This window comes from Copadichromis virginalis, linkage group LG6 (assembly GCF_057382275.1).
Source record: "Copadichromis virginalis isolate Kocher_CV1m ecotype Utaka linkage group LG6, C_Virginalis_male_GT1.1, whole genome shotgun sequence".
Taxonomy (NCBI): Eukaryota; Metazoa; Chordata; class Actinopteri; order Cichliformes; family Cichlidae; genus Copadichromis; species Copadichromis virginalis.
This window is the reverse complement of record NC_140623.1, coordinates 2,578,585-2,604,813: the sequence shown is the minus strand read 5'-3', so window position 1 is coordinate 2,604,813 and position 26,229 is coordinate 2,578,585. Positions and strand designations below refer to the sequence as shown.

At 39.1% G+C, this 26,229-nt stretch overlaps 1 protein-coding gene and 1 long non-coding RNA gene across 3 annotated transcripts in view; both read left to right on the top strand.

The window, feature by feature from the left end:
• LOC146706915 (creatine kinase B-type) overlaps positions 1-25,012 on the top strand; it is a 44,901-nt gene extending 19,889 nt beyond the window's left edge. For both annotated transcript variants that reach the window (XM_085458216.1, XM_085458215.1), the window contains exons 4-9: positions 1,952-2,109; positions 2,423-2,555; positions 21,207-21,360; positions 22,168-22,291; positions 23,705-23,894; positions 24,219-25,012. In XM_085458216.1, the coding sequence (XP_085314342.1) occupies positions 1,952-2,109; positions 2,423-2,555; positions 21,207-21,360; positions 22,168-22,291; positions 23,705-23,894; positions 24,219-24,379 (920 nt within the window). In that variant the 3' untranslated portion in view covers positions 24,380-25,012. The remainder of the gene's footprint in view (positions 1-1,951; positions 2,110-2,422; positions 2,556-21,206; positions 21,361-22,167; positions 22,292-23,704; positions 23,895-24,218) is intronic.
• Positions 14,745-15,866, top strand: LOC146706916 (uncharacterized). Its single transcript, XR_014920723.1, has 2 exons — positions 14,745-14,855; positions 15,536-15,866. It is a non-coding gene; the product is annotated as an uncharacterized LOC146706916 (long non-coding RNA).
• Positions 25,013-26,229: the final 1,217 nt, after the last annotated feature.

The window sequence follows — 26,229 nt, the reverse complement described above, 5'->3', positions numbered from 1 at the left end:
CGGCTCGCTTTTTGTTAAATTTCAGTTTTGTATCTGAGTGTCCACTTTTGGGTCCATACCACAAACACATGATCTGAGTCTGCAAATCTTTACAGTGAGGCCAAAACACAGAATTACAGCAACATGAAAATTAGTGAACAATTGGTAACTAATTTGATAGTATTTACATATATAAAAGAATTTGAGATTTGCATGAAAAAAAAATCATAATTATCGTTGTTTCATTGTTGGTCTAACATATAATATAATATAAAGTTAGCACAAAAACTAAGGAAATTTGTTTGGTCAGTTATTTCTTTGTTCTAATTATGGTTTCTGGAAATAAATCTTTTATTACTGGAAAGCTTATTTCCCCTTAAATGATGCCATATTTGTAAGGAATATGTGCATTTGTGGGTTGAGAGTAGAGTTGAGTGGGTTGTCCTCATGGAAAACTTGCCAAAACTTCTCTGCCAATGCCAAACTTGCAAAGTTTATTTCAATAAATGAATTGTTTTAAATTTATACAATTATTATAAAAACGTATAAAATAATTATTCTATTAAATCTGTTTTGAGCTTCTGGTACTCCAAGTGCTGACAATTAGGATTAAGCAGTACCTGCTATAGCAGTTAGTTGATGTCTGCTCCAAGCATGCCACGTTTGACTGATCTGGACAGGGCCCATGCCACAGGGCAACTTTAATCTGGTGTTCGATAAAACAAAGGTGCAGTATCATTTGGATGAGTCCTAGTATCATATTCAGAGTGGCATCTAAGTCCCATATAATATGGAATGTGAGATAGGCCACAAAGAAGACATCACCACAAGAAGATCATTTCCTCACCCTGTCAGCACTTAGGCAATCTTTTACAAATTTGCAATCCAGAAATGAATGTTTGCATTACCCAGGCAATTCAGAGCAAAGTGCACACCGCCAGTCTTCAGTCTCCTGGGCTGCCAGGAGGCCTGTAATGACTGCCCTTCACAGTCAGGCCTGTTTGCACTGGTCTCTATAACATGTTCAATGGAATCTGAACATGTGGAGGAATGTTACATTCAGCAACAAGTCCAGATTTTTGCCTACAGCAACTGGATCATGGATCAAAGTGTGAGAAGAAGCACAACATTATTACTATTAACTGCTGCTCCAACTGAGTAAAAGTGTGATGTTTCTGGTTCTTAAATAGCACTTTTCTGCTATCTGAGCACTCAAAGCGCTTTACACAACTTGTTCATTCACCCAATCACACAAGCACTTTCCTAAGTTGTTAGTGATAACATTCATTCACCTATGGATGCATCGCAGAGCAACCTGGGGTTAGTATCTTGCCCAAGGATATTTGGCATGCGAAAATCCAAGACTGGAGGAGACTAGGACCAAACTACCAACCTTCCGATTAGTAGGTGACCTGCTCTACCACCTGAGCTACAGCCACCCTGCACTGGGAAAAAAAGGAGTGCCACATTGGAGGCAATTTCAATGCAAAGAGATACTGAGATAAGATCCTGCAAACAGTTGCAATGCTGTATCTCTACCTGTCATGATCCTGGGTTTGTAAACAGCATTTTCAGCTTTGGACTCTCAGTCTTCTATTTGATGGTAAATGGACTGGTTCTTATACAGTGCTTTTCTACTCAAACTGAGCCCTCAAAGTGCTTTACACAAATTGCCTCATTCACACCATTCACACAAGCACTTTTTGCTTACCCTATTTAAGTGCTATCTAATATTCACACACATTCATGCTCTGATGGATGCATAAAGTTTACATACTTTAAGTTTAAACACTTTAATCTGTTTTACTTTACTTACTGTTTTACTAATTAATCTGGACATTTATTGAAAGAAACCTTAAACGAATGAAGTCCAAAGTGGTAATTCCATAAGCATCTGTGGAGAAATTTTTAGGTAAATGTTTAGATTATTCACTTGGTCCTTCTGTCACTTTTGTTCCTTTTTTTAATGAAGGAGATTATTTAGGTCCTGTAGCTGTCGGGTGTGTTGCCGGCGATGCCGAGTCCTACATCCTGTTCTGTGATTTCTTTGACCGAGTTATTGAAGCATATCATGAACAGAAGATCACCAGCCAGACACCAGAGAGTGACTTGAACTATGACAACTTGAAGGTAGCTACTCAAAACACTGTGAATAATAAACCTGAAAATAATTGCAGCATGAATTGAAGGCTGTGTGCCCTACAATCAGCTGATTTCAGTTCGTGTTGGAGGATGAAAATATTGGAGCAGTTTATGATCAATAAAATTAAAGTAATGTTCATATGGACATTCATTTTATTGACTGATTTTTTTTAATTGATTTTATTATCAATTCCCATCCCAATTGATCTGGCTAATAAATTGTGTGTGTGTGTGTGTGTGTGTGTGTGTGTGTGTGTGTGTGTGTGTGTGTGTGTGTGTGTGTGTGTGTGTGTGTGTGTAGGGTGGTGATGACTTGGACAGATCGTACGCTGTACGCTGTGAGGTTAGTGTTGTTCGAGGTATTGAAGATTTCTGCTTCCCAACACACTGCAGCCGAGGAGAGCGCAGACGGCTTCTCACACTGGCTAGGCAAGGTACTGTAAGTCTTTATTTCAGTACTAACAAAGTACAGTGCCAGTACAAAAACACAATCAGTCCATCAATCCATCCATCCAATTCAGGGTCACAAGGACCTGGAGCCCATCCCAGCATTTACAGGGTGACAGACTACACCTTGGAAAAGTTGACAGTCAATTACTGGCCTAATAGAATAGAATAGAATAGAATAGAATAGAATAGAATAGAATAGAATAAACCTTCTTGGACCTTCCAAGAGAGAAAGTTACAAATGTGTTTTTCACTTAGCTGTTGCCTAAGAATTTACATCCTAGATCGTCCCTCCTTCTCCTCTGAGATATGGACAAGGAGTCTCACTATCTGTTTAACGTCTCCCATGAACTTACAGTGCCCCACTGTGTGTGTATGTGCAATAAGGTCCATTTGTGACATGCATATTTGCATATAACTAAGTGACAAAGTGATATTACTATCGATAAAGTGATCAATACATAGAATAAAGAAGTTTGCCACCACAATGGCTAACACTAGCATCACTGCATGTAGCCACGCTCTTTGAAGATCATCTTCGCTTATGAAAGTATTAGGTCACAGCAGTACTAGCTAGCTATTGTTTTTAGTATGCTAATGTGCTCTTTGTGAATAAAGTTTAAAGCAGCTCAAACTGTAAGAGCCAGCACTGAGCCTTGTTTTACACAGTGTTAGAGCAATAGCTGCAACCTACAGCTTTTAAATGATTTTTATTCATTAGTAATTACATGTAATTTTAATTAAATTAAAATTAGTAATTTTATTAAATAGTAATTATTCATTCATATTCATCCCCAACTGGTTATAGATGATTATCAAGGACCAAGTTAAGCTAATCCCAGCTTCTCTAACACTGCAGGTTGAATCTTGGCATTAAATGTCTGGTATGTTGCAATGAGTAGCATTTAACCAAGTACTGTACCTAGTCAAGTGTGTGATAAAGATACAGAAAGTAAAATTTTATTATTAATAAAATATATGTAAAGAAGCCAAAATTGATTCAGTTTATTACTTTTCTCAGAATGCTCTGTGCATATAAAGACCCTGTATGCTATGATGGGGAGCTCATCACCCATCCCAACTGCTGCTTCTGAGACCTCCGTAGCACTCGCCCAGCTAGATACAAACAATCAGTCTTCGCGAGAGTTCAACTTGGTTTCACTGGTGGAGCATTTGCAGTTACTTTTTTGGGCCCTAAATATTATTTCTAGAACTAGCATAAGTGAAAGTTTTAATCCATCCATATTCTTTTGTTTATCTGGGGCTGGATTGCAGGGGCAACAGCCTAAGGAGAGGAAGTCCAGACCTCCCTCTTCCTAGCCACTTCTTCCAGCTCACCTGGGGGACAACTGAGGCATTTCCAGGCTTTCCTCTGAGATGTACTCTATTCAGTGTGTCCTGGGTCTACCTCAGGGCACACTCTATTCAGAACACCATGCCCAGGAGGCATCCTAGTCAGATGCCCAAACCACCTCTTTGATGACTCGTTACGCTATATCAGCCATTCTCTGGAGAAAATTCATTCCCAATTTCCACTTTTTGTATCAGCAATTGCATTTTTTAAGTCACTACAAAGAGCTTATGACCATAAGTGAAGGTATCGATGTATATCAACCAACTGACAGCTTCACCTTCATACTCAGCTCTCTTTACCAAAAACAGACTAGTACAGTATGTAGGTCACTGCAGAAATCCATCTGTCAGTAGCACACTCCCGTCTCCCCTCACTCATGAACACGAAACAAAAACGTCTTTATTTTCACAGAGGTCAAAAATTTAGGTTATTAAGTCCCTGCAGATATTTTAGCTGATGTTTACATTTTCAATAGATCTTTGTGCATGTAGGTTTGTTTGTTGACAACAACTTCTCTGGGAGATGAGGACGCGCCCACATTTGTTTCATTGTAGAAGATGTTACGGCTTCAACAGCACTTTGAGTCAGCTTTTTGGCATTGGACTCCGAAACAGGAAAACCTGCTACCTGAACTTTATGCAGCAGAGATTGTCTCAGTGATTTTCGACTCTGTGTCCTCTGCTTTACTTCCTACTCGCTTCCTTCTTTAGCCCACAATTCAAATCATTCCAAAAGTGTCATGTACATTTATTGAAAAGAAAGTCTGTAACTTGCTCACATTTGTAGTTCTACTTGTTTACTGAATTATATTTAAGAAGAGTCAGGTTATTCACATAACTTAATGTTTTTTTCCATTTTTGCATTGTGTTTTACAGATTCAAGTTTCAATAAGTTTATTTTCATATACCCTGCAAAACACAAGTGGTTACATAGAGCAATGAAATTCTTACTTTGCAGTAAGAAACAACTAACTAAAATAAAGAGTCAACTTAATCCTAAGCATAGAAAATAGCATTGAAAATAATAAATGCAGTAAAACAAGTGATTTGTAGCACTTGTAGTTTATGTATCTTATGTGTGGGTGTAGTCAGAATTTAAAGTGCAAGTAGTTGCAATACTGTCACAGCGGTAATTTAAACAGAGTATGTACAAATTGCAAATTTAATAATTTAATAATTTTTAATAATTACAGTTCGACAATATTTCAGTGATTCAGTAGCCTGATGGCCTGTGGTTAGAAACTTTTTTTAAGTCTGGCTGTCCTTACTTTCACTCTCCTGTAGCATCTGCCAGATGGCAGGAGCGTGATCAGTGTGTGCTGTGGGTCAGTTCGGTCCTTAATGATGTTGTGTGCCCATTTCCTGGTCCAAGTGTTGTAAATGTCCCGTAGTGGTGGGAAGGGTACTCCACAGATGAATTGTGCCGTTTGATTCACACGCTGAAGAGCGTTCCAGTCTAAGCTAGGAATCACCTTTGAACAAAAATCCCTTTTAAAAAATGCTCTATGGGTTTAATTTAGGGTTTAGTTTAAAGCACTTTATTGGGCAGAAATAAGGTGCAGCATATAAAGCCCTGAGGTTGGCCTCCTTGTCAAGATAAAGCCATCCCCAGCTTTCGGGTTAAGAAATTTCTTTTTACAGTACTCATGTTATTTAACCAAACTTTTGATGGTTGGTGTGCAGTTTCTGCTTTAAATACATTCATTGTTTATATTTAACAATCTAAGCTCAGATTTCGAAGGAGATAGTGTGAATGTGTATAAATGTGTGTGTTTTCCACGTCATTTACGGTATACATCACAGCATCGGGCACAGAACCTAAAAAGCATACAAAGAAAATTAATAGGCTGAATCAGTTTCAGCTTTGGTTTTCATCACATATATTTTATTAATAACTACATTTCACTCATTATCTTTACAACACATTTGACTACCTCTGGTCGCAGGTAGTTAAAAGATTGATTCCCATAAATGCCATAATCTTCCTTGAGAGACACTGTTACAGAAGTGTAAAACATTTAAAGCATAAATAAAAGATTCAATGAGCTTTACAGATTTTGCATGCGGTGTTCCTCTGTGGTCAATTTGACCCAAAGTTGTTTAAGCTATGTAAAACATGTCTATCTGTGTATGTGACCTAAAATTCTTACACCTCATGTTTAGGGATGGGTACCAGTAATGGCACCGGTTCTGACATAAACGGTAGTAACCAGACCGAAAAGCAGCGCACATTTCGGTGCTTTATTTCAGTGCTTTTTTTTTCCTGAGCTGTGATACACTTTGGATTCTAGCCAATCATTTTACCTTTCCAAGGATAGTAGGCGGGCCCAGGTATGTACGTTCTTTTAGAGCAGAGCTACAGATTAAAAATGGCAAAGGCGAAGCGGTCAAAGTCTGGCTGTATTTCACAGCAAAAGTTGCAAACTCAGCAGCCTGCAACAAGCGCTTTAAGGTGATACTGTGCAAAGGAGGTAACACCTCGAATCTGATGAAACACCTGGCGACGTATAGCATTTTGTTAAAAGCCGAGAAATGCGCCGTATTTGATAGCTTGCTGCGAGACCTCACACCGTGCACATCTACTGCGGGTGGTTTGCCTGTTATCGGACCCGGAGTTAGCAACATCCCCCAAAAACCCGAAGAGGAGAGTCCTGGCCCCTAGCCCTGCCAGTGTAGCAGTAATGATGACGGATGATGATGCAGCAGCAGCTGTTCTTCTCTGCATGAGTAGCTTAATGTTGTCCGTGTGTAATTTACGTTGAGTAGGCTAACCACGTTATTAAATTAATGCATGTAAGGTGAACTAGCAAACAGCGTTGTAGTTACATGCGGCTGTCTTGTTGTTTGATGGCAGATACTCCCTTCACCCTGGCCAAAAAGGCTGAAATGACCAAAGAAAAAGTGGGAAACAGTTAAACATGAGAGGTTTTTGGACAAAGTTTGTGTTTTTTCCATTGATTAAGCACTGCTTCCAGCCAAGAGTGATACCATATATGCCCCATAGCTGCAGAAAAGGCTAACATTGTTATCTTTTTACAAAAAAACAGCTGAACATGAGAGGTTTTTGGACCAATTTTGTGTTCTCCATTCTTTAAGCACCGGTTCGAGCACCGTTTAAGCACCGGCACCGTTTCAAAAGTACCGGTTTGGTACTGGTATCGGATAAAACCTAAACGATACCCATCCCTACTCATGTTATGGTCACTATATGTACCTAAAAGATTAAGCTGGGTATACTTTAGCACTGACCTGTTTTGTGGTTGACAAGATTGATCTCTTCACTGTAAGAAATGTATGTAAAAATTACCCGAAATAACTGTAAAATGGCAACGGTAAATTACCATCAAATCAAAAGGAGTAAATGATTGTAATATCTATATTAAATTTCTGTATATTGACAAATGGTGATTTGCTTTTATTTTTACACTGCTAATATGTTGAAAATATATTAATTTACAGTAATATGGCACATAGGTGGCTCACCCTACAATTCTATATGAATGACAATCTTTCCTGCTTTTTTTCATTTGAATTTACAATTTACAACTGTATGTTAATTACTCAAAACATACCGTGCTTTTAACTTTAACAAAATGTCAAAACATTGTTAGAATTATTGTGAAAATTATGGTGAATTTTTTTTATATATATAACAAGCTCAGACCATTTGATAAAACAGTATATCTTAACAGTAAATATGAGCAATTACTAAAAATAAGTTCTACAGTCTCACCAAGTAAATAAGACAGCTATTTACAATGAAAAAAAGATTTTGTGGCCTAAGTAATGGCAAAAGGCCATTTTCTATTGTAGAAGTCATTAGCTTACAGCTTTAAGTGTTTAAGGTATGTGCTGACTAAAAATAAAGACAAGATGATAGATTATTAAATTTTAATGAAGTTTGCAGATTGTTTTGGTGAAGTTTAATAAACTCAGCCGTCTGCTCCTTGCTATCTAAGATATAACAGGACATCGGAGTATATTCGCGAGCGTCTCACACTTCTGATAATCAGTTGTCTGCTTGACGTTTATTCAGCTGTGTAAAAACTATAACTTTAATCTCAGCCAAACCGATTTACTCAGGAACAAATAAAATGCTAAAAAAAAGCCAAACAATAAAATTTGTAAGTTATCTAAGTGACTCATATATCATGTTTAACCTGAGTAGCGAAAGACGGCGGTGGGTTTGAAAACGATTTGCCGGGAGTCCGGTGTTCTCAGCGGCTCTAGTGAGCCTTGAACCCCGGCTAGCTATTGAGCTGGTGGGTATCAGATGTCTCCGAAAACGTTGGCGCACTTTTGAAAATATGTGGTGTCCTGATAAACTGAGCAGGTATTTGAGGTTTACACAGCTACATTCTCGCCTGAAAATATGTTAAATGTTTATTTTGTGACCCAGAAAGAATAATAAGAGTAATATTAAAACTAACTAGCTGCCGCCATTGTTGGAAACTGAGCTGGGATATATGAATTCTGGGATAGGTTGGGCCACGAAGTATACACGCGACCCATCCTTCAAATCTGGGGAAATGAAGGCCGCATTTGTCGGCCACATTTGTCGGAGTCTTCGAATTTGGACAGGCTTCGTCGTGTCGCTGTAATGTAATTGGCCTAAAAATGCAGGCACAGCAGGATGTGGTTCCTGAATTTGGACACAGCTACGATACCGGACCCTGCTTCTTCTTCTTCAGGGTTTAACAGCAGCTGGCATCCTTGCACATGCAGTGCTGCCATCTTCTGTTTCAGTCCGTTATTACACTCTTAAATCCTACTACTTATTCCTGCGTCTTTTGGGATCTTACAAAGCTTCAAATGACGATTTTGATAGTCGACCTAATCGTGACTAGTTGACTAATCGTGGCAGCCCTAGTCAGGGTATAAATTCAGAGGCTAAATGCCCTTGTACAAGCACACCCAATTCTTAGGAGTGCAAAGCTACAGCACAATGGTGTATAAAAATCCAAGCAGCTAGCATGTGTCTCTAACAAATCAGAGAGCTCCTTATATTGCACAGCAATTGCATTGCCTTTTCAAGGACCAGAAGAATCAAGGAAATGCTGAAAGACATAGTTAATCTGTTAGCTAATCCAAGAGCTAATCCCATAGTTAATTCAAAAACTATACTAACATAATCCACCATCCATATAATCGAATCCACAAACTAACAGGAAAGAGAAATGCGGTGAGGAAATGGATTTGAAAATGTGAAAGTGAAAATTGCATTTTAAATATCAGAAATAAATGTTTGATTTTTGAATGCATTTAATTACTTTTCTTTTTTTTTAAAGAGTATTGTTATGTTGGTGCTGGAAAATAAATTGGAATTATATAGAACATATGCGGTAGAGCAGGGCGATATGACCAAAAATATTTATCACGATATACATTTGAAAATTTGTGATAACGATATAACTGACGATATAATTGACACTAGACAAAATACTTTACAACTCCACAACTTTATTAGTGCAAAAAAACCCCATCAATGTAGTTTCACTTAAACAAGCAGCTGTTTTTTATGTGCATTAAAGTTATATAAAAATGTAACAGTGCAAATTCCTTGCTGACAGTTTAACCAAAAGGCTTAGCCCTAAAGGGTAGTATGCATGTGGGATTTTTTTTTCTTTTTTTTTGGGGGGGGGGGGGGGGGGGGGTGTAGAAATGACTGAAAGATTAATAGGCTCTGTTTTGAGTTTTGTTCAAAAAAGAATGACTTCATATAGGAAAAAAATATATATCACATATGCAGGACACCTTAAGCTAGGTTTTTAATTAAGCAGCGAGGCAAAACAAAATCAGGGCTGTATCAAGACACAAGGACTAAACCCCAATTCAACCAGACCAAGAACTGATCCAGAATTAAAACAGGACTACAACATTTCAAAATCAGGACTACTGAGGACTTAACCAAGACAGAACCAGAATCAGAACTAGATGATAGTAGCACTAAAAATCATCATAGACCTGCACTACACTTGTTTTTTAATTCTACCAAAGTACAATATTTAGATTGAGAAAAGTTTATATAATTATTTAGCCTTGTTGTGCAAACAAGCCTGCATAACTTAATAAATATAGAATTTGAAAAATAACAAACCTAAAAAGAAACACTAGGTACGAGATACATGAGGACCTGTGATACAGTGATACTTTGGTAAACAACCATGTGACTAACATGTTTGTCTCACCTGCTCTTGTTCATCTCTGTTCTGTCCTCATTCTCCTCTCTCTCCCTCTTTGTGCTAACAATTATCAAATATACAGTTGAAACCAGATATTTACAAACTCTTCAGATAAAAACACTTTTTTAATTGTAACATCAAATCAGACTAAATGTTAATTTTTTTTAGATTGATAAATATAAAAAACATATTTGTTAACTTTAAGAGCAAAGAGAGAAACTATCTGTATTTCTTAATTGCAAATGGCACCAAATTGTATTCAAACTGAGCCACACTTATGGAGCTCCACAGTTCTTTTCCTGGTGTTTTGGTTGACATCTCTTGATTTTCCCATTTCAAAGAAACAGACTCTGTGTTTTGCCTTATATGCATCCACAGCTGTGCCACCAGTTTACTCACATGGACTCTACTAACCTATCAGAAGCTTCTTCAGCTCAGAATGGAATCGTCTGGAGTTTCTTATTAATTAACAATAAACTTAGTGTATATGTACTCCTAAATTTGATCAAAGTGATAAAATATAGACCGCTCTGTCTCTCTTTATTCTGACATTTAACTAATTTAAAAGATATTTCAATATTTATTTATCCAAAACAAACAAGTTTACTCTAAATTGATGTTGTACAGTAAAAAAATGTTCTTGTGTTTTCCATAAAGTGTATGTAAATATCTGGTTTCAACTGTGAATAAACTGCTGTGTTTTGAAATTCCTCTTGTTTTGCATAGAAATATACTGAACAACATACAAAGCATAATCAATAAAATAACATCTACCAGAGTTTTTTCTTTGAAAGAAGCTCCTTATGTCCATTCTTGTATATCAGTACATTACTGAAACCGATTTATTTAGCCGTGGAGGGAAACAACTGAAAATATGAAATAAACACACATGTAAGCTAAGACTCTCTAAAGAAACAGCATTGTTGTTGTTCGGCTTTTCATTTCGCCATTTGTTGATTCACTCGAAGACCAAGTAACGTAATATTGGTCAAATGATCAGTTTGATATCAAGCTTTCGTGATGCACCGTCATATTTACATTATTTGTACAGTACGAATGATTTGCTTTGGTACCTGGTCGAACTTCAGTTCTGCCTGGCTGCGTTTCTCCAACAGCGCACTCGCAGGCAGCAGCTGCCCCGCCCCGCTTAGTGTCTGAGCTCGGATCATACCAATTTTAGGGGGGATTTACGCACAGTCGTAAATTCCCACAGTGTGCACTATGTGCTTCGAATATTGTGTGTAGTTTTTGTTTTATACAGTTGTCAGCCAGGCATCTAACTATAAAAAAATTACACTCCAAAAGACCCCGGGCTTCTGACAAAACAACCCGGGCTTAAGCCCAGTAAGTCACCCCCCGCTCCGCCACAGGTACGTATCACTCCGCGAGGCGCCTGCCTACGATAGCCGTAATGCTCCGACAATCCATCAAGCGGTGTGGGTTCGTAGCTTAGCAAAGTCGTACTAAAACATTTGACAGATTTTTGAGCGCCGTGTACATAAAATCGTTTCGAGGTCAGTAAACACAACCAGAATTCATACATAAGGCACACGGGATTATAAGGGGCTCTGTTGATTTTCAGAAAAATCAAAGGATTGATTTTAACTGTGCCGTATTTTCCAAACAATATGGTAATAACGACGGCCCGCTAGCATTCTCTACCAAAAATAGTGCTTTGTTGTGTATCTGACGGACGAAAGCTAAACCAGTTCCACCACTGAAGTTGCAGCATTTTTACAAACCAATTCTGGTTCATCCGTTTCATTTAACGATCGCCGCCATGTGCATATGTAAACATAGGCACTGCGCATGCGCGTTTTACCCATATTCTATCGCCATGTTTCATTTTCCTATCGTTGCCCAAAATTACACCGGTATTACCGTGAACGGTATGATATAGCCCAGCCCTAATATGCGGTATTATAAGGTACTGTCTTTGAATGGTATAAAGAATCCCATTAAGAGGAGTAAGATAGTTTCAAAGCTAAAAAGGGAACAAATTGATATTGCGTTTCTACAAGAAATGCATCTATCAAAGGAAGAACTTGAGAAGTGGAAGAGAATGGGGTTCAAAAATATTTATTATGCCTCACATAGATCAGGGGGAAAAAGAGGAGTGGCCATTCTGATACCGAACAAGGTTGGTTTTGAGTTTACTGGAGAACATAAAGATAAAGAGGGAAGATTTGTGTTGGTGAAAGGGAAAATGGAACAGGAAGACGTCACGCTGTGTAATATATATGCACCCCCTGGTAGTAGTACAGGGTTCTTTGAGGGTTCTTTATTGCCACAGAAAGTGTTGGAACATGTATATGTGCAGGAGATTTCAATTTACTTCTCCATCCAAAATGGGCTACAACTAGCTGAGACCGGCGGGGAACTAAATTAGAGAAACAAGTAAAAACAATGTTATCTGAGTTGGGGCTTATAGATATATGGAGATATTTACACAAAAATGAACGCAAATTTACATTTTATTCAGCAAGACATGATATGTACTCAAGAATTGATTACTTCTTTACTTTTAGTAAAGATCTCTACAGAGTGAAGGATTGTATAATAGGACAGAGAGATTTATCTGATCATTCGGGACTAACTATGAAGATTGGGTTTAAAGCTAGCCCCAAAAACACCTTATGGAGGCTTAACACAGGTCTGTTAAATAATGACTCATTTAAAAGAGAAATGGGACAGGAGTTAAAAACATATTTAGAACTCAATGACAATGGAACAGTTAATCCTACAATTTTATGGGATGTGGCTAAGGCATACCTTAGGGGTAAAATTATTGCAAAATGTGCAGTCCTAAAGAAGGTGAGAGCAAAAAAGCTGTCAGATTTACAGGAAAATTTGGAATAATTGGAACAACTGCCGGTTAAAGAGGAGAGCCACAAAATTTTAAGTGAGGAAATTGAAAAAAAATTAAAATATAATAGACAACGGTGTTATGAGGCAGGACCCAAAGCTGCTAGGCTATTATCATGGAGACTCAGGAGGCAACAACAGGAGAACACTATTCATAAAGTTCGAAATTTAAAGACAAATAAGATAACTAATAAACTCGAAGAAATTCAGAGAGCATTTGAAGAATATTACGCTGAGCTATACACACAACTGGATAAAGCAGATGAGCATAAGATTCAGAATTTCTCATCCAGCCTAGATCTACCATTTATAGGTAAGCAGCAGAATGAAAAACTCGTCAGAGGAATATCAGCAGAAGAGATTAACACTGGGATCTCAAAACTCAAGACTTTTAAAGCCCCAGGATGTGATGGATTTCCACCAAAGTGGTATAGGCAGATGAGGGAACCCTTAATCCCGCTATTAAAGGCCTCTTTTAATTACACTCTGAGTGGGTGGGGGGGGGGGCGCTCCCACCATCGTGGCGGGAGGCGTATATCTCTGTCATACCAAAAGCAGGGAAGGATAAAACTGACCCCAGAGGTTATAGACCTATTAGCGTGTTAAATATAGACTATAAACTATTTGCTGCGATTTTGGCTAAGAGGTTAAGTACTTGATGCCGCTGCCTCCTCTATCAGCGTGGGCATCAATGTAACAGGCTTCATTGGTAACAGACAAACAAACGATAATATCAGAAGGGCCATTCATATTATTGACCAGATACTTAAAGGGAAAACTGGAACAGTTCTAATTGGGCTTGATGTGGAAAAGGCATACGATACGGTCGGGTGGGAATTTCTGTTTCATGTGTTGAAGAGATTTGGGCTATGTGACAGGTTTATTCAATGTATAAGAATGATTTATATGTCTCCAACAGCGAGGATCTAAGTTAATGGAAGCCTCTCAAATCAGATAACACTACAACGTGGCTGTAGGCAGGGCTGTCCGTTGAGCCCACTGCTCCTTAACCTTTTCATTGAACCGTTGGCTCAATGCATCAGGGAAGAGACTCGATTGGAGGGGGTTACAACAGGGAACGTGGAAAATAAAATTTGCTTGTATGCAGACGACGTGCTGGTAGCGCTAGGAAACCCGGAAGAGGGAAATCCTCTGCTTATGAAAATACTGGAAGAATATGGCAGACTGTCTGGTTATAGACTAAACATTCAAAAAACTCAAATCTTGACATTCTTTTTTAACCCCTCAAGACAATTGGTAGCAAGATATAGATTTGGATGACATCAATCTCAAATGGAGTATTTGGGGATCCTGCTGACAAAAGACCTTGCATCGTTATATGAAGTTAATTATAATTGGGTGAACAAGAAGATATATGAAGATCTGGAGAGGTGGGATTACTATCTGGCAGCCCAGATCAGACCTCTAGTGTGCTGGTGTAACTCTAAGTTTGAGGCAAAATGGAAGGACATTGAGCTTTCTTTGATGGATTTCCCAATACAGTCTGTTCTGGGCAGGGCCGGCCCGTGGCATAGGCCGTATAGGCAAATGCTAAGGGCGCCGTCCATCAGGGGGCGCCACGCCAGTGCCACAAATGTTGGAAAAAAAAAAAAAAGTTGGTACTATTATTTCTAAATACAAAAAATAATCCCACGTTAATTAAAATGCAAAGTAAAGCTTATTTAATAGAAATATTATTTGTTAGAACATTACGCCCCCCCCCCCCCCTCCCCGCACGGTGCGCCCCCTCCCTCCCGGTATCATGGTTCCTTTTGGACGTCACCACATCAAAAAGTCAACACAAGATGTCAAAACGGCCAAAACTGTCAGGTGGCCAGGGAAGAAAAAAGAGAAAAGAAGAGGAGGAGAAACGAGAAAAAGACAGAGGTAGGTAACGTTAGCCTACATGAAATTATTTGTCTGAATGTGATAGTAACCTAAATTTTTAGCATTAAGCTAATGTTACATGATTCGCTAATTGCTAATCAATAAATAGCTAGTTAACTGTTTTAACGTCAGTTAATATTGTGGAGAGGGCTAAATTGTTATGGAAAATAATAATGTAACGTTAGGTAATTACAGTACTCCCACCTTTCCCACCATTCCTCATTTGTATTCATCTTTTAAGCAGGTGTTTTTTGTTTACATTGTTATTGCCTTCTGGTTAGCTAACGTTTACCCTGCAGGTAATAGTCACTTTTCCACCCCTGTATATATTATAGTTGTAAGCCTAGTTGTTAAAGTGCACATCATTAATGTTAATTAAGCAATATCACATGAGAGGGAATGCTGTTTTTTAATATGAGCACTGCTGTGATTCGGTCAAAGATAATCATAACATAACATTCTCATATGATATTATACTGTTACTTTGCATTCTGCTATTCAGCATTTCACTGTAATGATGACAATAAATTGAATCTAATCTAATTTGCATATCAGTTAACATCGTACATATATCTCTTTGGTTTTTCATTTATATTATATAATTTCATTTTATTCCTGGAATCATATGTTTTTATTATTAGACTTTAATACTCAGTGGTGTCACATACTCCTCTCTTCAGATGCACTGTTGAAGTTTCTAAATCCCACCCCTGGGCCATCTACCACATCTACCGCTGCTGCCTCCACTTCAGCAGCACAACCCACCAGTGATGCAGCTTTAGCAGCACAACCCACCCATGATGCAGCAGCATCAAGCGGTCTTCCTGTTGCCTCCACCTCAGCAGCACAACCCACCAGTTTTGCAGCAGCATCAAGCGGTGTTATTGTATTTCATATATTCATTTTTTTATTTTTTGTATTCATTTATTTATTCATATATTTTTTTATCTTGTTAATTATTCTGATTGTGAATTTGCTTTCTTTAAGTAAAAAAAAAAGGTCAAAGACAAAGCTATTCAGTTTCTTGTGAGTACATACACTACACTGCCGATGTAGGGGGGCGCCACCTAAAATCTTGCCTAGGGCGCCAGATTGGTTAGGGCCGGGCCTGGTTCTGGGGTCTCTTGAGAGTTTACCACAGGCATATCAGATGCAAAATTTATGTGTAAGTTTTTCCCTGAAAAAATGGGCAGATGTGATTAAAATTTTTGGTCTTAATAGGGAAATAGGGTTGCTGGGATGGCCAGCGTATCTCCCACGCTTCCTTCCAGCATTGTTAGACCATAAATTCAGGGAGTTGTCCAGGCATGGAATCACTGCAATCTTGGGGAGCTGATGAATTTTGAGGACGTGTCAGATTTAAGAGATCGGCAGGGAAGATTTTTATCGTTACCTACAGGTTCGGAGCTTCTTCCGGAAGGAAATTAGAATGCTTGACGCAGATGCTAGTGGGGTGATCCAAATATTTATGGATGCTTATGGTGAGAACATTATAAGAGGTACTATAGGCAAAATGTACAGAAGTTTTATAGCTATGAAAAAGACCTCAACAAGATATGTAAGTCATCAATGGTAAAAAGAAGCAGGTATAACTATCTCAGAGGAAGATTGTTGCGGATGTGGAAAAATGTGTTATCTACCACAAATTCTTTAACATGGTGAGATTTTGGATGGAAGAATTTAATTAGATTCTTCATCACACCAAAGCAGAAATCCAAAATAAGTGGTTCAGGCGCTTCATGCTGGAGGGAGTGCGGGGAGGTCGCTGCAGGTTGCTTTCATGTCTTCTGCCCTAAACTGAAGACCTTTTGGGAGGAGATTAAACAAATGGTGATGGATGTGCTGGAAGTAACACTGGACTTCTCCTTTAATACCATGTACCTTGGGAATATCCCTGAGGATATAAATAAAAGAGACTCATACTTTTATGGTTGCATTCAAAAAGGCAATTACTAAATGTTGGTTACAGACATTATTAACACAATTCATCATATGGAACTGATTACCCTCTACAGAAGGAGAAAGGAGAGAGACTTTGGGAATGATGGGATCGTTATACGTCAAGAGACTAGAAACTGATACCTCTGTGATGCAGAGGGACAGCTGCGAATTTGTTTGAATGGAACATGCACCTGTGCAATATGTAATATATGTAAGTAAAACAAGGCGTTGTGTATTTTGGAATATGTGAACATATGTGAATGTGTTAGTTTCCCTTGCCCTCTTTAGTTCTGTATGTAAAATAAGATGAAAATCAATAAAGAGAAAGTATTAAAAAAAGCTTAAGCAAACTGTTAATTGTGACAGTTAACCCTTGATGCCTGTTAAAACCTCCCAATTCTTTGATCCTTGGGCTGAAGGAAGAACAACACTCGGTGTATAACTGTTCAATCAACAATTTTAATCCATACAATTCTTATCATTTCATACAAGCACAATGCGCAATACATCCAGGCTGGGAGACGTGCACGAAGAGGGTCACAGCGGATCTCAAAATGTCAGACCGTTACTCAAACTCTTATAGCCTCCGGTGGCCCCCACCTAGTCATAAATGCCTAAACATCCACATACTTTCTGTCAGTGAGCCTAAGTTATGATCTTGGCTCCCTGTTTTTCTGCTTCCAACAAAGGTGGAGGAGAAGCTCTCGTGCAGTCTGCTCTGTTCTCTCTACAATCAGAAAAGCAAGACCATGATTCTCTGCACACAGTAATCTCTTTATAAATCAGCAGTATGGAATGTCATAAAACAGTGTAACTCACAGTAAATCAGCAGTATAATATAATACAAATCAATCTAATAAATCTAATGATTTTCACATTCTTCTAACTCAGGAGTATAATGCAAACTAAAACTACACAATGATTACACAATCTATAATAAGAAGTATAATGTGGCCTACAGCAGTATCATGATTCAATCATTTTGATTAAAGGTATAATGTAACATATGACAGTATAATAATCTCACATGCCTCATGTCAAGAATGAAGACAATGCCATGTGTGACTCTTGTGCGAGTCTATTTAAGAGTAGTTAAGTGTTACTTTATTAAGATTAGTGTGTTACTACATTACAGTTTTTCTCCGTTGGTTTGGCTCATTTCTTGAAACAGAAATTACATTCTCAAAATAACATAGACAAACATCCAAACCTCTTGGCAAATGTTCACAACAGAATGGCATTTCTCATTCAATTTATCAAATGGCAAATGCCTTAGTACATGTCTCAATTGTCTCAGTGCATCTTTGCAAATGATTAAGTAGCCTACAGTTATACAGTTAGCCCACATTTAGCACATTTTCCAAATGAATAGATCTTGTAGATCTAAACTGATTAGTTGATTCTCAGTCTAATGATCATTCATTTCATTGTATAAGTACTCGCATGCACAACTGTCTGTTCAATTGTCAAAATTGGTCAAGAACATAATACCATGAATACCATATATGAATTTCTTTGAACATTTGATAAATTGATGACAGTCATCGACAGTCAGGTGAAACTAGACTAACAAAGGGGGAGTGTCACACACAGGTGTGTTCCATGATTGTGTGCTGCCAAACACAGATACATAGAGCTTGACCAGAGCCAGTCCGATCTCTGAACATGGATAGACAAGGCCAAGCAAACGGACAAGGGGAAGTTCTTCCTCAAGGAAGAGGAGGAAGAAGAAGAAGAGGAGGAGGACTGAGAATGCGTGGTGGAGGAATAGGGGGAAGAGGCCGAGGTGCGCGAAGACACTGTGCTGTCCCGAATGAAATTTGGGCCACGATTATAGACCATGTCATAAACCATAGCCTCACAATGGCATAGGCAGGTCGTCGAGTGCAGCCTAATGTGCCTCGCTCTACAGTCTCCTCCATCATCCAAACCTTTCGCAGGGAAAACAGGTATGTACTCTATGTAATCTACGATGGAATTATATGTTGTATAGGACAGGGCACTGTGCGTGAGGCAAAGAATGTATAACTTACTGTAGAGATTTTGTGTGCATCTGCCTACAGTAGTAGGTCTATACTAGCAGGTGGAGAGGACTAGTGGAATGTTTTGATACTAAATCTGACAAGAAATATATTGAACTAATTACTGTAAACTATGGAATTACATATTTTATACAGTTTAGAGTAGTATTCCAGTCACTGTGCAATGTTGCATTAGGATCGTGGTGAAGTTACTGTGAGTAAAACAATAATACAATTACACTGGTAACTTACTGTATTCTGTTCTTTGTGTAGGAGTGGACGACAACCTCGTGTGGGTGGCAGAGGAAAACTGCTCAATGAACAACAGGAAAGAGAGATTTGTAACATGGGGATGGCAAATAATACCATCACATTGAGACAGATCCGTGATGCCATCCTTCAGGACGATCATATATTCCAGAATATAAACACAATAAGCATCTCCACAATAGACTGGGTTTTGAAGAAGCATCAGATGACAATGAAAGAAATCTACAGGGTACCATTTGAGAGGAACTCTGACAGACTGAAGGAGCTGCGCTACCAGTATGTAAATGTAAGTCAGTTACTGGTTGTCTCTCATTATAACCTTACCTGTAATCACAGTAAGCAGTAGTTCACTTATTTGGTTTCAATACCTCCTTTATCTGATTTCAGAATCAGTATTTGCTTCATCTGACTTCAACAATTTCAACAGAAAACTGCAGTTTACTGTATGATACGATTCTCATTATAATCCTTATTTTGTTGTCTCCCAATCAAATCTAATACTGTGGGTTTTACTGTAACATCTCAGTAAGTCATCAGTATTTCCCACTTCCCTTTCTATCAAATACCCCTGCAGTACTTCCTCATAGGCCTATCACTAGTTTAGAACCACTGGAGTAGTGGCCTGACCTGTGGGGGAGAACATGTAATTGTCTAACTGTAGTATATGACTCTTCTGTATGACTGATTTTATGTTCTTTACTCTATTTTAGAGAATAATGGCATTGGAAGGACATGAGACCCCTCACATCCTGGTGTTCGTGGATGAAGCTGGCTTCAACCTGGCCAAGGGCCGAAGATGTGGCCTTAATATTATTGGCCACCGGGCCACAGTGGATGTCCCAGGTCAGCGAGGGGGCAATATAACTATGTGTGCTGCCATTTCTGAAAATGGTGTGGCCACTCACATCCCCAGTCTTGGCCCATACAACACACACAAGCCCCTCATCTTCTTGGATCACCTTTATACCGATTTTATCCCTGAAAATGAGAGAGGTCTCATAGGGCCTCACCTACCCATTTATGTAATTGTGTGGGACAATGTCAATTTCCACCATAGCCCACTCATTAGGAGCTGGTTTGCAACGCATCCAAGGTTGGTCATGGGGTTCCTACCACCTTACTCTCCTTTCCTCAATCCGATAGAGGAGTTTTTCTCTGCTTGGAGGTGGAGAGTGTATGAGCATCATGCTCAGGATCAGCCGTCCCTGCTCCATGCTATGGACGCAGCGTGTGACGACATTACAGGAGATCAATGCAGGGGATGGTTGCGGCATCACACCGTTTCTTCCCTCGTTGCATTGCAAGAGAAAGTATCCGCTGTGATGTGGACGAGAATCTGTGGCCAGACGGACAACAGCGTGTAAATAATCAGGAGGGTGAAGACAGTGGACAGCAACCACTGAATAAGTCCTTGTTTTTTGATTTTGTGTTCATACAATTTACTACTGTAATGTACATTTTCTTTTTACATATGTATGAAATTTTCTTTGCGTGTGAATAAAAAATGGTTATCATTTCCTTGGTAGTTTGAGTGATGTCAAACCTTGGAGGCTACTCTTTTCTGTTGTATATTGTTGGTCCTCTGCCATAGTGACAAAACATCTAAACATTTTGTATGGCAGTACTCACACAATGCCAAAGGGACGATGCATTTTGGGGGCACTGACTATTCAGATTAGAAAGAAATGTAGTTTTGACACATGAGGGAACTGTTTTAGGAGAGATATGAGCGTTTGCAGGTGGACCATGTTGTTGTGATCAACTATCCAGGTTTATTTTGACAAAAGCACCAAGAATGATGAGAATGTCCGATCTGTGTCGAGAAATGAGCCAAAGCTATTGAGAAGGATCTTTGCCATTTTGGAGACACTGACTGTTTAAATGAGAAAGGGATTTAGATTGAAGCCCGAGTGAACAGTTTTGGAAGAGATATGAGCTTTTGCAGGTGAGCTATAGTGTTGTGCTAAACTGTAAGATTGTTTTGCCAAATGATCTTAGAGTTTTGAGAATGTAATTTCTGTTTCAAGAAATGAGCCAAACCAATGGAGAAAAACTGTAAGATTTTTTGTCAACAAGGTACCAATGACACCAAACTAGTTACCAATCTCCTGTTTTTCAGCTTTGCAGCAACTGGAACAGGAGCTGGCAGGTCGACTTCTCTTACTAACGGACTTAAGCCAAGAGCAACAGAGTGAGCTGAATCTTAAAGCTCCAACTTCCTTCCAGCTCCGCATAGGTGTGGCCCGGGACTGGCCTGATGCCAGGGCAGTTTGGTCAGTATGGTTTTCTTGGATATAGAACCTGCTCTGGTCGCAGGTAGTTACAAGTTTGATTCCCATAAATGCCATAATCTTTCTTGAGAGACACTGTTACAGAAGTGTAAAACATTTAAAGCATAAATAAAAGATTCAGTGAGCTTTACAGATTTTGCATACGGTGTTCCTCTGGGGTCAATTTGAACCCAAGTTGTTTTAGCTATGTAAAACATGTCTGTCTGTGTGACCTAAAATCCTTACACCTCGTGTTATGGTCACTATATGTACCTAGAAGATTAAGCAGGGTATACTTTAGCACTGACCTGTTTTGTGGTTGTCAAGATCGATCAGTTTTCAAAATGAAATGAAATGAAATGGCAATAGTTAAAAGACAGCTTGAGATTTCAAAATCAGGACTTTTTAAACTAATAAGTGATATGGGGGTGGCTGTAGCTCAGGAGGTAGAGCAGGTCATCTACTGATGGGACGGTTGGTGGTTTGATCCCTAGCTCCCTCAGTCTGCATGTCCAATATCCTTGGGCAAGATAATAACCCCAAGTTGCTCTCCAATACAGCCATCAGAGTATGAATGTGTGTAAATGTTAGTCAGAAAGCACTTAAAAGCATAGAAGAAAGTGCTTATGTAAATGGGTGAATGTGGCATGTTGTATAAACTGCTTTGAGTGCTCTGGGTTATATAAGAGTCAGTTCATTTACAATCTTGGCTACATCCATCTTTTAAATACAATCTATAGTCACTGTCAGCTTGTGATGTTTAAAATGAATTAAAGTCAGATGTTTAATGTGCCATAATTTTTCATGCAGGGTGAGTGAAAACAGGAGCCTGTTGGTCTGGGTCAACATAGATGAGCACCTCAGGCTGGTATCAATGCGAGAAGATGCCAATGTGGCTGAAGCTTTTCAATGCATCTGCATCAGCTTGCAAAAGGTAAATTTTAATAAATGAATAAATAATCCTAATAAAATGTTCACTGTACCCCCTCCCCCAACTTGTTGCTTGTACATTGGGTTTTTTCCCAGTGGATGAGAGGGCTGCCTCTCTGCTTCTTCAGATTGGGTATAGGTGCTGACTGTCATTTGCACTTTTATGCACCAAACAACAGTTGAGATTCCCTACTCTTCTTGAAGCTGCTGGGTGTGGTGCTGAGTGTTCCCCACCTAGCATCTTCATTGTCCTAACAGGGAACTTCAACACTGACTTGGGCAACAAGTCAGGTTTGTTATTGGACTTCTGTTGAAATGTTAATTTGTCAACAAGAATTAAGATGTGCCGTGTGCACTTATAAACATCCTAATGTTTATAAGTGCACATGGCACCAGGACACCCTAATTTGCTGGCTACTGACCAATTTTATAATTATTATTATCCGATCTATAGCAAGGAAGCACAATGCACTTTCCATCCTAGTCATGTGCTGAATGAGCTCTTTATCCTCTCAATGATATTTGATTGTGCATGGGAGTTTATCATGTGTACATGTGTTTTGTGGACTTGGAGAGGATTCAGATGCGTCCCTTGGGGGATCCTGTGGGAGTTGCTTAGGGAATATGGCGTATCTAGCCTTTTGCTATGAGCTATTCAGTCCATGCACAATCTCAGTAAGAACTTGGATTCCCAGCAATAAGTTGAACTCATTCCCAGTATAAATTTAATGTAACAGGGCTCAATACTATAAATCATAAATTTTATGGTCAAAATTTCTAGGCAGAACCAAGTGGCAGAAGGTAGATGATGTTGCTTTGTTGGCTTCCTGAGATCAGAGGGAGCTGAGTATGAAAGAGAAGTTGTTAGTTGACCTGTCAGTTTACATCTAACTTATGGTCATGAGTAATGACTGAAAGAATGAAACTGATACAAGCAGTGGAAACTGGAGATAGTTTTCTCTGGCTGCAATAGCTAATGAGTTCAAGTCATTCAAGAGTGACTCACAGAAAAGGGGCTACTCCTCCAACTTGAAAAAAGACATCTGAGGTGGGTGGGGGTGAGGTGGGCTTGGGAATTTCTCAGTTGTCCAACACGTGAGCTGGAAGAGGCAGCTTGGGGGAGTGGGGGGGTGGGGGGGGGGGGTGTCTGGACCTCCTCTCCTTAGGCTATTGCCCCTATGAAGCGCCTTGAGGCGACTTTTGTTGTGATTTGGCGCTATATAAATAAAATTGAATTGAATTGAATTGAATTGAATTGAAACCCAGCACCAGATAAACAATAGAAAATGAATGGATGGATATTTGTTTTTCACTTATGCTAGTTCTAGAAAAAGTACTTAAGGCCTTAAAAAGTAACTGCAAACGCTCCACCAGGGAAACCAGGTTGAACTCATGAAGACTGATTGTTTGTGTCTAGCTGGAAAAATACTACAGAGGTCTCAGACATCCCTTTATCTGGAAGCAGCAGTTGGGATGGGTGACGAGCTCCCCGGCTAATGTGGGTACAGGTCTGAGGATCAGCGTCCTCATCAAACTGCAACACCTTCCCACACATAAACACCTTAAGGATGTTCTGAAAAGACTGAGGATCAACATGGACAAAACAGGTAAACAGAAGACCTAGATCTGATATTTCATAGCTTCAAAACTTTGACTAAGTTTTGAATTAATTCATATTAAATCAGTTTTTGCTTTTTAAAGAACTTATTTTAACATTGCACTCAACAACGAACAAATCCTCCCTAACAAAAAAGTGTAACTTCAAGGGCCAAATTGTGTTATATTTCTTCACGTCAATATACGGGCCACAAGTAGGGATGACGTGGGTCAGTATCAGTACTGGTATTTGGTTTTAGCAATACATTTGCTACATCCCACACCACTAACTGTCAGTGTTGGATTTAAACTTTCCAAATCTCCTCATTTCCCAGATTCCCCGGAACTCTATAATATAAGCAACATGGCAACCTTTGGCTTTACCGAGGTCGCACTGACCCAGCTGGTGGTGGACGGGGTTAAGCTACTTACCATCATGGAGAAAAGGCTGGAAGGCAACCTAAGTATAGATGAGCTTGTTCCTGCACAGAAGTAGACACATTAGGAAGACAAGTGGCTGAAGGAATACTAGCAAAAAGAAATGATTGCTAAGAAGACTATGGAAAAATATACCTTGCCTACTTTGATCAAGATAAAGATTAGGTTGACAAAAGTTTTACTTTACAATGGGACTTCACGATGGATTAAAAAAACAGATGACATGAATTAACTAATGGATCGCAAAACACTGCAATTACAAAGAGTAATGTATTTCTTTTACAGAGAATACGTGTCTGATGGAAAACAGCAAGAAACAAATCCTTCATAAGGCACTCACTGAAATCATTTTAATCCTTATTGACTGTTATTGGTGCACAGTAGGAGGAGTCCATAGGGACTAAGTAAAGCGCTATACAAATGCAGGCCTCTCTGGTTCTCTTCCACAGTATGTCTTTTGTTCTGTCTTCCTCCCCTCACCCCAACTGGTCATGGCAGATGGCCACAGCTCCCTGAGCCTGGTTCTGCTGAAGGTTTCTTCCTGTTAAAAGGGAGTTTTTCCTTCTCACTGTCACCAAAGTGCTTGCTCATAGGGGTCATATGATTTTTGGGGTTTTCTCTGTTGTATTATTTTTAAGAGTGACTATTGTTGTGATTTGATGCTGTATAAATAAAATTGAATTGAACTAAATTGAATTATCTGGTGATTAAGGGAGTTGCACTGTCACTGCATTGAATTCTTATTGTGTTTGTGTTATTAATATTATATGGATGACAAATGTCTGTCTATTTCTATGTCTTGGATTCCTAAGATCTCCTGAAAAAAGAAATACTACAAACAAATGTCTTATCCCAAAAGTAAATGGGTTGGGTGGGCCGCTCTGGGTCCTGTGGGGCTTGGCAGTGCTGCTGTTGCGGGCCCCGGTCTGGCACACTAAATGGCATCCAGAGGACAGTTTGTTTATTCAGCCTCACCTGTGGTGCCGGTGCCCACCTTTCAATTTTAAATACATGTAATTGAGGGTTCTCGTGAGGGGCCGTGCTGACACCAGCTGCTATCAGGCAGAGGGTCGTTGGTACCATGCCCCTCCCATGTTTTAAGTGCACTCTAGAACATACGTAGTAACACCAAAAATGAGTGGGTAAAGGGTGAATTCCCCATTCACCTTTAGGTCATGAAAGCATGATGAGTTTCACAAATTGGTTTTGGCTGATGCAAACTCTGATGAAGGTCAACACCATGCAAAGCTTTTGTTGGCAGGAATTCTGGAAGTTGTCGAAACCTGAGAACTGGAATTGGTGCAAGGAAGAGTGGAGTCAATACACCCTTTAACAAAGCTAGGATCTGCTTTAAAAATTGGGGAAGCATTTCCAAAGGTAAGCATTTTAGTTTTCTTAAAAGGACTGTGCAGCCAACGTACAGATTTTGTCATTTTAAATTTCTGTCACAAAAACACTTTCACTCAGCGCTCTTCACAACCCACTAACAATTTTGAAAAATTAAATATTTTTTTATGCAATTCATTTCATAAACAATTCAAATAACATTCAATTCATATCTGAGTGTGTAGTTTAAGACAAAGACACCTCACAGGTTGTCAACTTGCAGCTGCACTAAATAGCACCCATTAAACACCAGAGTCAGAATCACCAGTGAAGAGGCGACCTCAGGATGCTGGGCTTCATGCCATGAAAAGCCATATCTTAGACTGAACAACAAAAAAGAAAATAAACTGAGATAGGCAAAAGAGCACAGACATTGGACAGTGGATAACTTAAAAAAGGTGTTGTGGACAGATGAGTCTAAGTTTGAGGCCTTCGGCTCAAACAGAAGAGTATTTGTGAGATGCAGAACAAGCAAAAAATGCAAGAACAGTGCTGTGTAATGGCTGGGGGTGCTCCGGAAGA